Source organism: Perca flavescens, chromosome 1 (assembly GCF_004354835.1).
Source record: "Perca flavescens isolate YP-PL-M2 chromosome 1, PFLA_1.0, whole genome shotgun sequence".
NCBI lineage: Eukaryota > Metazoa > Chordata > Actinopteri > Perciformes > Percidae > Perca > Perca flavescens.
In genome coordinates this window covers 8,542,193-8,558,885 of record NC_041331.1, presented here as the reverse complement: position 1 = coordinate 8,558,885, position 16,693 = coordinate 8,542,193, and the positions used below count along the sequence as shown (strand labels likewise).

The 16,693-nt window shown below is 43.4% G+C and overlaps 1 protein-coding gene across 1 annotated transcript in view; it reads right to left on the bottom strand.

The window, feature by feature from the left end:
- Positions 1–6,615: 6,615 nt before the first annotated feature.
- Positions 6,616–16,693, bottom strand: part of cers3a (ceramide synthase 3a) — a 34,188-nt gene continuing 24,110 nt past the window's right edge. The window contains exons 10-11 of the mRNA XM_028576957.1: positions 16,380–16,533; positions 6,616–6,816 (exon numbers count right to left, since the gene is read on the bottom strand). Coding sequence (XP_028432758.1) covers positions 6,616–6,816; positions 16,380–16,533 — 355 coding nt within the window. The remainder of the gene's footprint in view (positions 6,817–16,379; positions 16,534–16,693) is intronic.

Below are 16,693 nucleotides of genomic sequence, written 5' to 3'. Positions count from 1 at the left end.
CTAAGCAATGATCAATGTTTACCAAATTTCTCTCTCATATTGCTCCTCATAACCACTGAAAACTGTCAAAAAATCTAAACCAAAGTCCAATTATTATGGACGTTATGTGACTGATAACTGACTGTTTAGTTACATTAAACCACATTAAGCTTTTTCACATTAAGCGTTAGAATGTCCCAGCTGCAGTTGAGGGAAACTGTAGCCTATAACTTCCTAAGCGACTGATCATCTGTTTTTTGCCACCCTTTACATAATAAATATGGCTATGAAATAGAACATGAAATACATAAATGAGGCTATACATATATAGGCATTAGCTAGTCATTATAGTTCAATAGCCTAAATACATATGTTTAACTTATATTTATTTCCGGGGACTTTTATTTATTCCGTCTATTTATATGCACGTTATATTTTATATTTTATTAAGTTTTGTTATCTCACAGACTCTGACTAAAAGCAGCAGCAAGCCTGCCTGGCATCAGTGCATTATAGCATATCACTGCAAAGAAAAGAAAATATGAATAAATCACAAGCGCAGCAGATTCCCAGCTCAGCTAGAGCTTATAACGCCAGCGAACCGCAGGGACCGAGGTCACAGGGCTGGTGGCTAGCTGCTAGCTAGCTGCAGCAGCAGCTAATATTAGAATATTAGACCCAGCACCGGAGGTCTGATCCCCATGATCTGATTATGAACCGCCGGTGACTCTCTGCCAGATCAGCAAGTTTAACGGCAGCAACAGAAAGTTTGCTGGGATTGTTAACGGTGGCGTAAAGGTACCGTTACAGCCGTCAACTGAAATTCTTTTTCCTCAGTCAGCTGGTTTGACTCTCTTAGGGCGAAGTTGTCTGCGGCGGGAAGAGACAGAGAGTCAGAGGGAGGCAGGGAGAGAGGGTAATAAATACATGTGACATTATGAAATAAAATTTCCCCCCAAGCATTATCAAGAGTATAGGTTTCCAAAGTAATTTTAGCCTGGGCTGAAAGCAACACTGGTAGGCTAGGCTGGCGCTGTTGCCTTGGAAATGACAACATCCGGTCTCTGAATATGAAATTTCTATTTTCAAGTGTTTTTTTTGTTTTGTTATATGAAATAGAAAATGAAAATCACAGCATATTTTAAATTTCTCCCATCCCCTTTTGACCATGAAAAGGAAAAAACGCCTTGTATTTCAATTTCAAATTTCGTATTTTCAAACGAAAATCAAATAACCATTTGTTTTTTGTTTTTATAATACCTGTTTATGAAATGAAAATCGAATGAACGAAAAAGTACACGGACCCAGTCTGTTAAGTACAATTTCACCACTATAATAAAACAGATCAAGAAATGATATGCTTTATTTGCAACTTAAATATGTTATTTTTTTAATTGATACAAAGCAAACTTGTTTCTCTTCTTCTAGGTGTGACTGAAGTACCCCTGTTGTAATATAATAGTAAAATCATGTTACATACACTTATCATTTATATTTCTTGCTTAAATTCACAGGGTGCACAACCAGGCCTGGGAGATAAAAATTACTAATATCCACAAAACCAAATCAGATAATATATATATATATATATATATATATATATATATATATATATATATATATATATATATATATATATATATACACATACCTTATCTGATTTGGTTTTGTGGATATTAGTAATTATTGATTGTAGTTTTTGTTAAATTCAACATGGATTATAGGTCGAAAGTTGAATGAACAAGTACTTATGTCCTTTCAATTTCTTACAGGTTGAGTCGTTGTTGCCCTTAACGCTAGCATTCTGCTAATGAATGCTGATTGATCAGTGAAGGACTGATTACGATCGGAGATCCCGCTTGATGGCATCCGAAGCGGAACCAGAATGTCAGCATGGTCTTTTAAACATCAGCAAACCTCTTTCTAGCATGTGTATTAACAGGGAGAGCCTAACCTGTCAGCTGTGTTGTTGATGCAATGAAGGGAAGTGACACAGAGCTTGCCGTAAAGCAGTATCTCTGGCTGTACAATGTGTATGACGTCATTTACATTTTAAAAGGCTTTTTAGAACAAAAAAGTGACTTTAAAAAAAATCTAACACCCAGCAGTGTGTCAGGTTTCTCGTGAACAGGTACCCAAATGCAGACCCAGACGAGGTGAGTTGAATGAACAAGGTGAGGTTTTATTGGATATTGTACGTGGAAAAAACAGGCGAGTGCAGATGGTGGAGCAGTGGGTGTAAGCGAGCCGGCTATAGGGTTTGTGAAGATCCAGTACACTGGTGAAGCAGACAGCTGGGCGGTGGTGCAGGGAATATTCCAGGTGACAAGGAACTGCAGACAGAAGAACAGGAGGCAGATTAGCAAAAAGGCAAACCATCGGCTTCCAGAGGATGTGGAAGAGCGCAAAAACACAGAGAAGGACACCAAAACAAAACACACCCAAGCACGCAGCAGGCACACAAAAGAGAAAAAAAACACAAAAACTACATTCACACACATACCATGAAGGAGGCCAGGGTCACGGCCGGTGGGCCGTGACACAGTGTGTATTTTCTTAGCCTGCCCTTTCAAATGCAAACATTCAAATTACTAGAAAAAAAATTATATCCTGAGAAAATGTTGAGGGGTATAGCTCCATAGACCTCCATTCATTCTGCACTCGCCTGTGAGCACCCTCATATGGAACCAGAGTGGAACTGCAACCAGTTCAGAAGCCGTAAGTATCCCAAGAGTGAAAGTTCTCCCCTTATTAGAAATTCTCTGGTAATATTTAGTATGTGGCGTTTCCTTTGCGGAGTGCAAATGTTCCACCAATGGAAGTTCCTTCCTGAGACTATTTTCCAGAGCCACCGTTACCACGTCTGGAGCTTAGTGACAATTGTGATTGGTTTAAAGAAATGCAAACAACCCCTGACCATTTATTCCTAACCAGGAATATTGTGTGGACTAGCCTGGTCTTCATCCGCAGCGCTGTGGAGATAGGTCTGGCCATGCGAGACTACATTACGGAAAATGTAGAATCCAGTGTCGATACTAGGGACCAACAGTCAGGATATCTCAGCCTTTGCTGCTATAGTGCGTAGTTTCTGTCGCCCCATGAGGAATTCTAAGTAACAACAACAACAGCCCTGTCGGTACGTCCACATGATACAGCCTTCCGTGATCACGCACACGCCCCCACCCCTCCTCCAGACAGTTGCTAGTAGCCAAAGACGACACAGAGGATAAAAAAAAGGACTCTTCAGAAGAGGTAGTTATTTTTACACACTAAAGTTACGCACTAAAGATTTAATAGAAGTGCAATCATCTGCAAAAAGCAGCGATGAGGCACCTAAGACCCTAAGACCACAGCTCTCCGCCGCAGCATCAGCAATGGAAACTTTGAACATTGTCCACTCAGGTTCAATGCCCCCAGCCTCCACTGGGATGCACGAAAAGCTCCGCTTGGAGGTGTGAGTTGAAATTCTTACCAGGTCTGTCCAGAGTCTTTCCTCACCCCCTGACCCAACTCCCCACCAGATGGTGATCGGTTGACAGCTCCGCCCCCTCTCTTCACCCGAGTGTCCAAAACATACGGCCTCAGATCAGATGAAATGATTATAAAATCGATCATTGACCTTCGGCTTAGGGTGCTCTGGTACCAAGTACACTTACGAGCATCCCTACGTTCGAACATGGTGTTTGTTATAGACGATCCATGATTAGCACAGAAATCCAACCACAGACAACCACTCTGGTCACTCTTTACTGTGACAGTAAACTGAATATCTTTGAGTTGTGGACAGAACAAGACATCTTGGGCTTTGGGAAACACTGATCCACATTTTCTAGCATTTCATTGACCAAACACATTAATTTATCAAGGAAATAATCAAGAATTAATCAACAATGAAACTAATCGTTAGTTACAGCCCTTCTTAATATGAATATCAAAGCACTATTCACAGAATGTATTCCTGATCCCACTCATTTAGTCGTAAACATTCAATCCAGCCAGAAATTGTTTCCTTTTTTCTGTTGCACGTGTGGTAAGCAGCCTGATTCTGCTTCATGATTTGACAGAAAAGATCAGGGTGATGACCACCATCTTGTGGGAAACGGTGAAATTACGTCACAAGAAGACTCATTCTCATCACAATTTTATTGCTTTTGCATAAAAATTACACAAAGTTCAGTGTTTAAGACTACTTGCTAAATGTCAAAACTATACACTTTATGGATCTGACAGAACACAACCCACAGCAAATGTAGGGATGTGAGATAAAACAAACAAAAGATAAATGCATTTCCCATAAAACATCTACTTCATATTGCTCCATTATACTCACTTTACCTTCATTCTTTTTTTATGTTGCTGAAATGTTTGCCCATGCCTCCCAGGGACTTCGCCAACTATCAATCATATCATCAACACTCAGTAATTCCATATAATAAATAAGACTACAAGCAGTTTTCCGTCCCTGTTTTTTTCAGTTTAGTAGAGAGTAGTAACACTTGTAGGCAATCGGAGAAGAAATGTTCAATTTGTTCAATGACATAATGTTGGAAACAATATTTCCTTTCATTTGTTTTAAATTCAACAAGCAGTTTGTTGTATTTTAGCAGAATACTTAAAGCAGCAGAAAGGCAGAAGTGAGTGCACTTTATCTACTGTATTGCAAGTAATATCGTTATCACGATATTCAATAACGTTATCACATATTGCATATTTTCCTCATATGGTGCAGCCATACTTCATATAATTCTTTGGCACAGCATGAGTGATGTTAGGCAAGAGAAAACTCCCTAAAATATTTTACATTGGGAAAACTTCAATATCATCTATTACAGTATGCTAATATACAGTTTGTGTTGTAAAACCTTGTGTGTGTGTGTGTGTGTGTGTGTGTGTGTGTGTGTGTGTGTGTGTGTGTGTGTGCGTACCAGGTGAGTTGACACAGCTGGTCCTTGTTGATGAATAATTATCTCCCTTTTAATGCAGTTGGACCTTGATGATTGCCACACCCAGGCCAGACGGCCATGCCGGCCCATCAAACATTATTTACTGAACTGTGCCGGGGAATTTTTTTAGCAACTGGACCACGTGCACCAAAAAAGCCAGGCAAGCAGAAGCGCACGGTGAAACAGTTTTAGGTACCAACCGAATTGCCTCCATAGTATCGAGTATCGAAAAATGCCTCGTCATTCAGTACCAACTTTCAATACCTAAAGGAGTAAATCTCATCAGTGTCAGTGAGCCAATAAGCATGCAGCATGGTTGTATCAAGCTCTAATAATGCTGTTGATTGGTTGTCTAACGTTAAACGTCATAGAGGCATCCAGGAAAAACACTTCGCTACTCACAGAGACGGGGCTCACGTGTGTGTGTTGTATTTTGAGAGGCTGGACTACAGTTTGTGTCACATAGGTGTAAAAGAGCTGAAAAGAAATTGTACCGTAATGTTGTAAATCTTTCTGTTACAATGGAGTTTGATAAAATTGGTATTGAAAAATGTATCAATCAGGAACCCGTATTGAATTTACAGTATCACCACCAGTATCAGTATAAAAAAAAACAATACCCAGTCCCAGCCCTAATGTTAAAAGTGTGTGAGCAGTCGAGTATATAAAAGGACATAATCTGTGAGCGTCGTGTCTGTGTTTTTCACAGATTTGGGGTTCAGGTAGATTGTTTTTGGCAGCTGCTGCCATGGTCCTGCTCGACGCCCTGCCCTCCTACAACTATTATTTTTAGTCATAGTTCTATTATCTTTATTGGTACTATAAGTGCCACAGTGCATCACACCAACTGCTATAAATATTATGAATCATATTTCTGTATATCTGTATCCCAACCGGCAGATGGCACAAGTTTCTGCCTAAAAGGAAGTTTTTCCTCACCACTGTCCCACCAAATGCTTGCTCATGGGAAATTGTTGGGTCTTTGTAAATTATAGTGTGGTCTAGACCTACTATATCTGTAAAGTGTCCTGAGATAACTCCTGTTGTGATTTGACACTATAAATAAAATTGAATTGAATTGAAATTGAATTGTCCTGGGGGAACTCACGGTGGCACTTACCACATTTTCTAACAATAGAAAACAAAAATAGATGTGGTGATGAGCACATAGTGGGGATTGTGTTTTGTTATTTTAGCTGGTCTGCAAGTACTGCCACTCACAACACTGTAGGGAGGAACAGAGGGAGAGCCAAAAACATCTTAAAAGCCCTATTAACATTAGACTAGTAATACCTGAGGACCACTACAATAATTAGAGAGGTCGTCTGTGATCTTAATCCTGTGCAAATCTGCCATGTCTGTAAATTGTTGCGTAAAAATTCCACCACTAATTACCCACCATATTTCGCCAGGGTACCCGCGGGGTCTTAAAAGTTCCAAAATAAGGCCTTAAAAGTCTTACATTTCATTTCTTCTATTTGTAAATCACATGAGGTCCCCTGGTAATACTAGTCCTGTGCGAATATGGCTAAAGTCTCTCGCTGTACGTGTGTGCAGTTCAAAGCACTGTGAAAACAGCAAGCAATTTTCTGGGCTTTGTGTTCCAGCATCTGAAGAAACTTATTTTTTGGTCCATATTGTATGAAATGTATTTGCCATTGTTCTATTTCTCACATCTCTCTGGCTCTAGTGATCATACTGAGCACAAGTCAGTACACTTTGACCGGCAGATGTTCTCTGGTGGAGACGAGCACTGAAAGCCGTTTCTCTTGTCCTCCTTTTCACCAACAGCCAATCCATTGCCAAGCTTGTGCTGGTCCTTACATTCATCCTCTGTCAGGCTGCTCTCTTCCTCTTCTTCCTCTTCATTGTCACTTCTCTCATCTCTGGTCAGCTGATATAGAGACAGAAAGCAGATATGAAGGTAAGGGTTGAAAAGAGAAGAAAATGGAGGGATAGGGAGTCAATGTTCAGCAAATACAACAAGCAGCAAAGAGATCTGAAAATCAGAGCTGTATAGTAACAAAGTAGAACTACTTCACTACTGTACTTAAGTACTAAAAAGCTGTATCTGTTTTTGGGTTTATTTCGGAAACTTCCTTCACATCCAGCCAAGTACAGCTTGTGACTGCCTGTAATGCACCGTCTTAATAAAAAGTAAAAAGTTGAACTCCAACAATATGATATTCAAAGTTTGACTGCTTTCTTTAATAATTACATAACACAATTCTTGTACTTTTACTTTCAGTACTTGAGTAGTACATTTTAAAATAAACTACTTGCAATACTTAAGTACAAAATGTTTTGAATACTTTAGTACTTCTACTTAAGTGTGGTGCTTAAAGAGCACTTCAACTTCTACTCAAGTCACTTTTTTGATAGAGCACTTGTACTTTTACTCAAGTATGGGTCTCTAGTACTTTATACACATCTGCTGAAAATAGATTTGGAACCTGAGATGCAGCAGAGAACAATGAGCTGGAGTTTTGAGTTATTGTCAGTGGAAATAGTCAATCTCTTTATTTACTACTATGTACTGTATATACTGCTCTCTGTTCAATCATTCAAAAATAATTAGGTGCTAATAGCAACAGTTCCAATAGTCTCGTAGCCCGTTTTCATTGACTGCGTAAGTGCGTATGTGTGTTATGGTACACGGGTTTTTTTGACGGCAGGGATCGCCACGCTTGCCAGCATTGGATGCATCTGATGCTTGATGGGCTTGCCATTAGCAACAATCAATTTCTCTTCCCTGACCACTGACAAGCAAACAAAAAACAGGCTCCACCCTCCTACAACCACGATGGCAGCACCTGATTAGATGAATGCTTTAGGTGGGGCTGGGTCTGCTCCCGGATTTCAAAACTCATTTGGAAACTCTCTTATTTTACAAAAAGAATTTACTGAAATGTCTTCCTGAAAAAGACTTATGCGAGAAATAAGCTACGCAGCTGCTGAATCTGTCTTCATTTTAGATCAATAACTGTCAGTTTTATAATTTCGTGAGTTTTTGACAGCCGCTGAGTCAAGCTGGACACCCCTGATTTGCATAAATTAGCCTGGACCTCAACTTTATGCAAATGAGGAGCAGGCAACTTGACGCCACGCTTCTCAAAAGTCGCCACAACCCTACCAGAATGCTTACATAGACAATGAATGGGAAGCATGGGATTGACACAGCCAGTGGACACATACCATTACAGTGATGGTATAGTTATAGGTATAGATAATATTTATTTGCTCCAGGTAGGAGCAGCTCACAGAGCAGAGACAAACTATGTACAGATGGACACAATGAGGTGACAACACTGAAATCACCAAAGTCTACCAAATGGTTATCAGTGCTGTCAGGGACTGTCTACTGAAAATAGAGCTGGCAGGTTATGTAGCCATACGTACCAACTAGTCACAGAAATGTTTATTTTGAGTCAGAAATGAAAACAGAATCTGCCATTGTAAAGGTAACAGATATTCTGATAGCTTCAAACAAGTAATCTAAATTGAATGCGTAATTATTATTACATCTCAAGTCTTATTTTGTAGTTGTCCATCATTTCTATCAGTTAAGATAACATCGTACTCCCCAAGTTGATGGCTGAACATCACCACAATGAAGCCCAACAGAGCAAGAAGCACAAGCAGACAATCAACAATGACCTGTATTGGCATTTTTCCTTCTAAACTGGAATTGTTCACTACTATGGTGAAAGTTAGTTTAGAAACAAAAACTAGTTTGTAAAGGAAAGGTCACGATCTTGGTTAAAAGAAATCAACGCTGACTGTTGATAGGTAATGAGAAACAAACTCTGTTAAAGTCACATGCTTTGTTGACCCAATGTCACATTACTTCCCCTGTGCCTACTGACAGTCATAAAGTGTCACCTGAAGGTAAACATAGGTTGCTTTAGACATCTGTTGCTTTAGACATCTGTTCTTCTTGGGTTTGACAGTCTCAAAACCAAGTGAGCGCACCTTTTGGGCAATGATTTTACTTTCATTATTTTTCTCATTTGTTTACATCCATGTGACAAAGTCCTATAGCAGCAGTAGCAGTAGAAATTCTGACTGTTGTCCATCAGAAATAAACGAAGATGCAGTGTGACGTTTTTATAGCGCAATAAAGTCCACAGAGGGAGGAGATCAGGGTGGATGGGTCATGATAACATCCTGAATTTATACTTCTACGTTAAGGGATTACCGTAGGCTATGCCATGCTGACGTGTGCTTTCTCCAAAATGTAACTACAAGTCATAGCTACAGCAGCTATAATTCACAAATACCCAGAGAGACAATCAGAACTGCGATTGGTCAGATTGGCTGCTTGTGTTTTCTTTTCATAGACTGTAAAAATAATGCACATAGCTTCCAGACCTGAAAAGTGAAGCAAATGCCTTAAACCTGCATTCTCTCTAATTTCCAGAAGGGGGCGGACTCCACTGGTTCCAAAAAGAAGTCTGTTTCTATAGTGTATGAGAAAATGAGACTACTTGATTTATTACCTCAGTAAACCTTTTCACAATGAGTTTATGGTATCAATCGCTAGTTTCAAGTCTTCTTCAATACAGCATGATGTTCATTTCACATTTATTTTAAAATAGAGGATAAAGCAGGGCATGCTTTAGGACCTGTCATTCATGACAGAGGCTTAGCAATGCTAACCATGGCCTTGTGTACATTAAAATAGACCTCAACTTGTTTTGGGGTTTTTCCGTGTTTTCATCTAAAACTTTGATACATTTTTTATTAGCACCATTCAAACATACAGAACAAATTCCACAATATGTGCCAGGTAATATCAGATGGTGCACAGAACAGAGAAACACAAATTGAACAAGAGCAAAAACCCTCTCCCACCTCCCACCCTCTGCGGTATCGAGGAAAACAAAACAAACAAACAAACAAACAAACAGAAATCACAACTTGCCTAATCACTCTCCTCTAGTTCTTGTGGCAGAAAATATGCTAACCACTATTTTATACAAAGCGAGTGGGGTTGCAGTTGAGCCGGCTAGCCAAATCTTCCTCTCTCTCTCGTGCAGGTGTAATTTAGAGTCATCATCAAGTAACAAAACAATCGGGTCAGTAGGAATTAAATATCCTATTACATCAGATAGTACTGATGTTGTTTTATGCAAGAACTCATGCACCTGTTCACACTCCTAGACCATATGCAGGAAAGTTCCAGTTTATTCAGGTTGACGGAACGTAAAATAGGGAGTGGGAATGGCTTTCTTCTGAGGAGTCCAATATGTCCTATGGCATATGTTGAAGTGGATCTACTGGTGATTTGGGTTCTTGGAACAGTGGAAAATGCCCCAAACTGCCTCCCAATTAATTGGGTTCCCCTCAGGGCTCAGCTCTCGTTCCCATATCTTTACTATTGGGAGTTCTCCTATAGATACTTACAACAGCTTAGATTAATTCTTGGACACTAATTCTTACAGGGAAATCAACAAAACATTTAATCATTGGGTGCAACTCAAGACATTTTAGGGCTGATCTTAAGCAAATATATATAGGTAAAAGGATGTCCTGGGGACCTCAAAACTAGCTCTCAGGTCTTCAAAACTCAACATACCTTTCTCATTGAATAACTGGTCTAGAGTATAAATACCTCTGTCCCTCCACTGCTTACAAGCAAAAGGTTTGTTACCAGACATTAAGTGTGTATTGTGCCATATTGGGGTATTCACGTGCCACTTATTGGTGTAGCGCAGGTACTCCTCCACCTGTTTAAAGTTGGCCAATGTATTGGTGATATTGGGGCCATAGGTTAGCATACACTTTTTTGGACAAACACCTGCAAAGGCCAGGTCTGGAAGTCTTAGAATTCCAATGAGGTTTTGCGCTATTCCTCTCCATGGAACTGTAGATGAGGGGTCCATCCACACTCTAAGGGCCTGTAGCTGAAAGGCCTTGTGATACATTTTAAAGTTGGGGAGGGCCAGGCCTCCAGTGTTTGTGGTATTTTAGCCTAGGTTGTTTATTGTTCCAAATATATTGCCAAATGAAAGTATCAAGTTACTTCCAGAAATGTATTGGTGGGGGTAAGGGGATCATTGAACTTAAGAAATTCACACGGGGAGCTATGTTCATTTTAACAGCAATCCTGGACCGCAGGGCAGCGCGGTCCACCTGGCCAGATCCCTTTGAACATTACTTAACATAGTTTCACAGTTGTCCTGGACCACTCAATGTAGTGATGCATGTATGATGATGCCCAAATATGTAATTTTGCTTTGGGTTGGTATTGTACCACTAAGAGCTGATGTCACATGCCTGTTGTTCAATAGAAGAAGATTAGATTTATTCCAATTCATTTTATAGCTAGAGATTGAGCCAAATTTGTTGAAGATCTTAAGAATTTTTTGAATAGAGTCCTCAAGATCAGAGATGTACAACAAAATATCATCTGCAAATAATGATATTGAGCTGTTATTGGATTTAATCTGGACATTACATATTTTATTTTGCCTTATGGCTTGGGCTAACGGTTCAAGAGAGATCGCAAATAGCATGGGGGAGAGCGGGCATCCCTGTTGAGAGCCCTGCTCACTGAGAAATGGCTAAGAATGCAAGCCATTGGTTGAGACTATGGCCGTGGGATTCGTATATAAAGTACGCACCATGTCAATGAATTTCTCCCCCAAACCAAGCCTCTCCATTTCTTGCCACAATTAGTTCCACTCTAGGCGGTCAAAAGCCTTTTCCGCGTCCACTGATAAAACTGCTGCCATTGTTGGAAGGTTTCTGGCTTCTATTACATGAAATAATCTGCATACATTGTCTGTAGCGTGATGCTTTGGTATAAAACCTGATGGTATAAAAACTTGGTGAAAAGTACCCATCTCTATGGCCAAGGTTAAAGCTTGTAAAATGATAGGTCCTAATATGTCAATGTACTGTAGAAGAAGTTCTGATGGAATTCCATCCAACCCCAGCGTTTTTAATGCTTATTTTTGTCCATTTGTGTCCAATGTGTAGGAATTTCTCCCATCTAACGTTGAGATTGTATACCGCAATTAACTCTCGCACCACGCAGTTCAAAGTACGTATTACAATTACAGTAGCCTTCACGCTTCAAAAAGCCAGTGTCTTGCGGTTTTCAATATCTTTTTCTGGGTGAAGAAGACTCCTGTTCCTGAAATTTGGATTTAGAATACATGTGGTCCTCCATGTTTCCTTCTTCAAACTTGCCAGGGGCCGGGAAGCTATGATACCCATTAGCAGTACCTCAGTGGTTAGCACTTCTGCCTCACAGCAAGAAGGTTCTGGGTTCAAATCCAGGTCATTCCAGGCCTTTCAGTGTAGAGTTTGAATGTTCTCCCCGTGTTTGCGTGGGTTTCCTCTGGGTGCTCTGGTTTCTTCCCACCATAAAGACATGCATGCTAGGTAACTAGGACTACAGTTGAAGATTAGCTGAGTGGCTAACACTGGCACATTCACAGAAATGTTGATTAATGTGCATTGTCCTAATCAAATAAACTTACAACTTCAAAATGGTAGTCCACAAACCAAAGGGTGACCTTACTGATGCTACGTCCGCTGTTTTTAAGTTTCTGCTGGTGGTGGAGATTAGCGGTTAAGGGTTAGGTTATTAAGGCAAGTTAGTGAACAGTACACCCAAACTAATTTCCCTAATCTTTAAATATACTTTACTACTTTTACGTTCCTTTTTGAAATCCACATGAACCACTCTTCACATCGGCATGAATTTGATCCACAGCTTGTTTGCACATCACAAGGCCAAATTGTCTCCTTAGTTACCGTATTACCTGTTGCTGACAATGTTGCATTTAAAAGGCTATTTTCAACTGGAGTATGGCAGTGCTCCCTCCACATAAAACTACTACATTAAATCCATCCATCCATCCATCTTCGTCCGCTTATCCGGTGTCGGGTCGCGGGGGGAGCAGCTCCAGCAGGGGACCCCAAACTTCCCTTTCCCGAGCAACATTAACCAGCTCCGACTGGGGATCGGCGTTCCCAGGCCAGGTTGGAGATATAATCCCTCCACCTAGTCCTGGGTCTTCCCCGAGGCCTCCTCCCAGCTGGACGTGCCTGGAACACCTCCCTAGGGAGGCGCCCAGGGGGCATCCTTACCAGATGCCCGAACCACCTCAACTGGCTCCTTTCGACGCAAAGGAGCAGCGGCTCTCTCCGAGCTCCTCACGGATGACTGAGCTTCTCACCCTATCTCTAAGGGAGACGCCAGCCACCCTCCTGAGGAAACCCATTTCAGCCGCTTGTACCCTGGATCTCGTTCTTTCGGTCATGACCCAGCCTTCATGACCATAGGTGAGGGTAGGAACGAAAACTGACCCGGTAGATCGAGAGCTTTGCCTTCTGGCTAAGCTCTCTTTTCGTCACAACGGTGCGATAGATTGAATGCAATACCGCACCCGCTGCGCCCGATTCTCCGACCAATCTCCCGCTCCATTGTCCCCTCACTCGCGAACACAACCCCAAGGTACTTGAACTCCTTCACTTGGGGTAAGGACTCATTCCCTACCTGGAGAAGGCATTCCATCGGTTTCCTGCTGAGAACCATGGCCTCAGATTTAGAGGTGCTGATCCTCATCCCAACCGCTTCACACTCGGTTGCGAACCGATCCAGTGAGTGCTGAAGGTTGCAGGCCGATGATGCCATCAGGACCACATCATCTGCAAAGAGCAGCGATGAGATCCCCAGCCCACCAAACTGCAACCCCTCCCCACCCCGACTACGCCTCGATATCCTGTCCATAAATACTACAAACAGGATTGGTGACAAAGCGCAGCCCTGGCGGAGGCCAACCCTCACCTGAAAAGAGTCCGACTTACTACGAGAACCCGGACACAGCTCTCGCTTTGGTTGTACAGAGATTGGATGGCCCTGAGAAGAGACCCCCTCACCCCATACTCCCGCAGCACCTCCCACAGTATCTCCCGGGGACCCGGTCATACGCCTTCTCCAAATCCACAAAACACATGTAGACCGGTTGGGCATACTCCCAGGCTCCCTCCAGGATCCTTGCGAGAGTGAAGAGCTGGTCCGTTGTTCCACGACCCAGGACGGAATCCGCATTGTTCCTCCTCAACCCGAGGTTCGACTATTGGCCGAACCCTCCTTTCCAGCACCTTGGAGTAGACTTTACCAGGGAGGCTGAGAAGTGTGATACCCCTATAATTGGCACACACCCTCTGGTCCCCCTTTTTAAAAAGGGGAACCACCACCCCAGTCTGCCACTCCTTTGGCACCCGCCCCAGACTTCCACGCAATGTTGAAAAGGCGTGTCAACCAGGACAGCCCCTCCACACCCAGAGCCTTGAGCATTTCTGGACGGATCTCATCAATCCCGGGCTTTGCCACTGTGTAGTTGTTTGACTACATCAGTGACTTCCGCCTGGGAAATCGACGACAATCCCCCATTATCCTCCAGCTCTGCCTCTAACATAGAGGGCGATTAGTCGGATTCAGGAGTTCCTCAAAGTGCTCCTTCCACCGCCCCTATTACCTCCTCAGTTGAGGTCAACAGTGTCCCATCCTTACTGTACACAGCTTGGATGGTTCCCCTTCCCCCTCCTGAGGTGGCGAACAGTTTTCCAGAAGCACTTTGGTGCCGACCGAAAGTCCTTCTCCATGTCTTCTCCAAACTTCTCCCACACCCGCTGCTTTGCCTCTTTCACGGCAGAGGCTGCAGCCCTTCGGGCCCTTCGGTACCCTGCAACTGCCTCCGGAGTCCTCCGGGATAACATATCCCGGAAAGACTCCTTCTTCAGTCGGACGGCTTCCCTGACCACCGTTGTCCACCACGGTGTTCGTGGGTTACCGCCCCTTGAGGCACCTAAGACCCTAAGACCACAGCTCCTCGCTGCAGCTTCAGCAATGGAAACTTTGAACATTGTCCACTCGGGTTCAATGCCCCCAGCCTCCACAGGGATGCACGAAAAGCTCCGCCCGGAGGTGTGAGTTGAAAGTCTGTTGGACAGGGGCCTCCTCCAGACGTTCCCAATTTACCCGCACTACACGCGTTTGGGCTTACCAGGTCTGTCCAGAGTCTTCCCCCACCCTCTGACCCAACTCACCACCAGATGGTGATCGGTTGACAGCTCTGCCCCTCTCTTCACCCGAGTGTCCAAAACATACGGCCTCAGATCAGATGAAACGATTATGAAATCGATCATTGACCTTCGGCCTAGGGTGCTCTGGTACCAGGTACACTTATGAGCATCCCTATGTTCGAACATGGTGTTCGTTATAGACAATCCATGACTAGCACAGAAGTCCAACAACAAACAACCACTCTGGTTTAGATCAGGAGGCCGTTCCTCCCAATCACGCCTCCAGGTGTCTCCATCATTGCCCACGTGTGCGTTGAAGTCCCCCAGCAGAACAATGGAGTCCCCCACTGGAGCCCCATGCAGGACTCCAGTCAAGGTCTCCAAGAAGGCCGAATACTCCGAACTCCTGTTTGGTGCATATGCACAAACAACAGTCAGAGTTTTCCCCCACAACCCGCAGGCGAGGGAGGCGACCCTCTCGTCCACCGGGTAAACTCCAACACAGCGGGCGCTCAGCCGGGGCTTGTGAGTATCCCCACACCCGCCCGGGCGCCTCACACCCTGGGCAACTCCGGAGAAGAAAAGAGTCCAACCCCTATCCAGGAGTATGGTTCCAGAACCGAGACTGTGCGTAGAGGTAAGCCCCACCAGATCTAACCGGTAGCGCTCCACCTCCCGCACCAGTTCGGCTCCTTCCCCCCACAGAGAGGTGACGTTCCACGTCCCCAGAGCCAGCGCCTGCTGCCCGGGTCTGGTCCGTCGAGGCCCCTGACCTTCACTGCCACCCATGTGGCATCGCACCCGACCCCAACGGTTCCTCCCACAGGTGGTGGGCCCATGGAATGGAGAGGAGTTGCCACGTAGCTTGTTCGGGCTGTGCCCGGCCGGGCTCCGTGGCAAACCCGGCCACCAGGCGCTCGCCGACGAGCCCACCGTCTGGGCCTGGCTCCAGACGGGGGCCCCGGGCTTCCTCCGGGCAGGGTCACTCCATCTCTGCTTAGCTTTTTCATTGGGGTTTTTGACATTAAATCACTTCAAGCAAACTTCATGGAGAACAATGAGGGCAAAACAGCATCAACGATCTGTTGTTACCAAATATTTTCTGTCCAGCTCAGCTAAAAACACAGAATCCATCAGCACATTAGCATGTTGTTCACTACCGAGCCTGTTTGTAACCAGTAGGCTACCAACAACCCCACTTCACCTGTCTCGGCTTTGCTCCGTGTAGAGTGAAGCCCCGCACTCGGTAAAACACAAACTTTCACGACCAATAAAGCTAACCAGTGGCAATGTCAGAGACTATACGATCTACAGTATAATACTAAAAAGGTATTTGTGGTACAGCGTTGCCAAGCAAATATTTTCTTCCCAAAAATTGATAGATGACAGACAGTTCTTATAGAGCAGACTTACAGTGCCAAACATGAATTTTCTGATCATGCAGAGAATGAGGTAGGCCCAGAATATGTGCAGACAGAGAAGGACCACCAGCATCACGTTGAAGAAGTAGTAGCCAAAGAAGGCAGGGTAGTGTTGAACGGGGTAGACCCAGGTACAGTGGATCAGCCTGAAACACAGCAGAAAAGAAACAAGTTAAAATCTCTACCTGTGTCCTGTATAATTAGATCATGATGTGTGTTTCATCATTACAAATGAAACACCGTAAAACATTTATGTGAGCAGATGGGGGGATGGGATGGACACAAGAACACAACAGGACATCACAC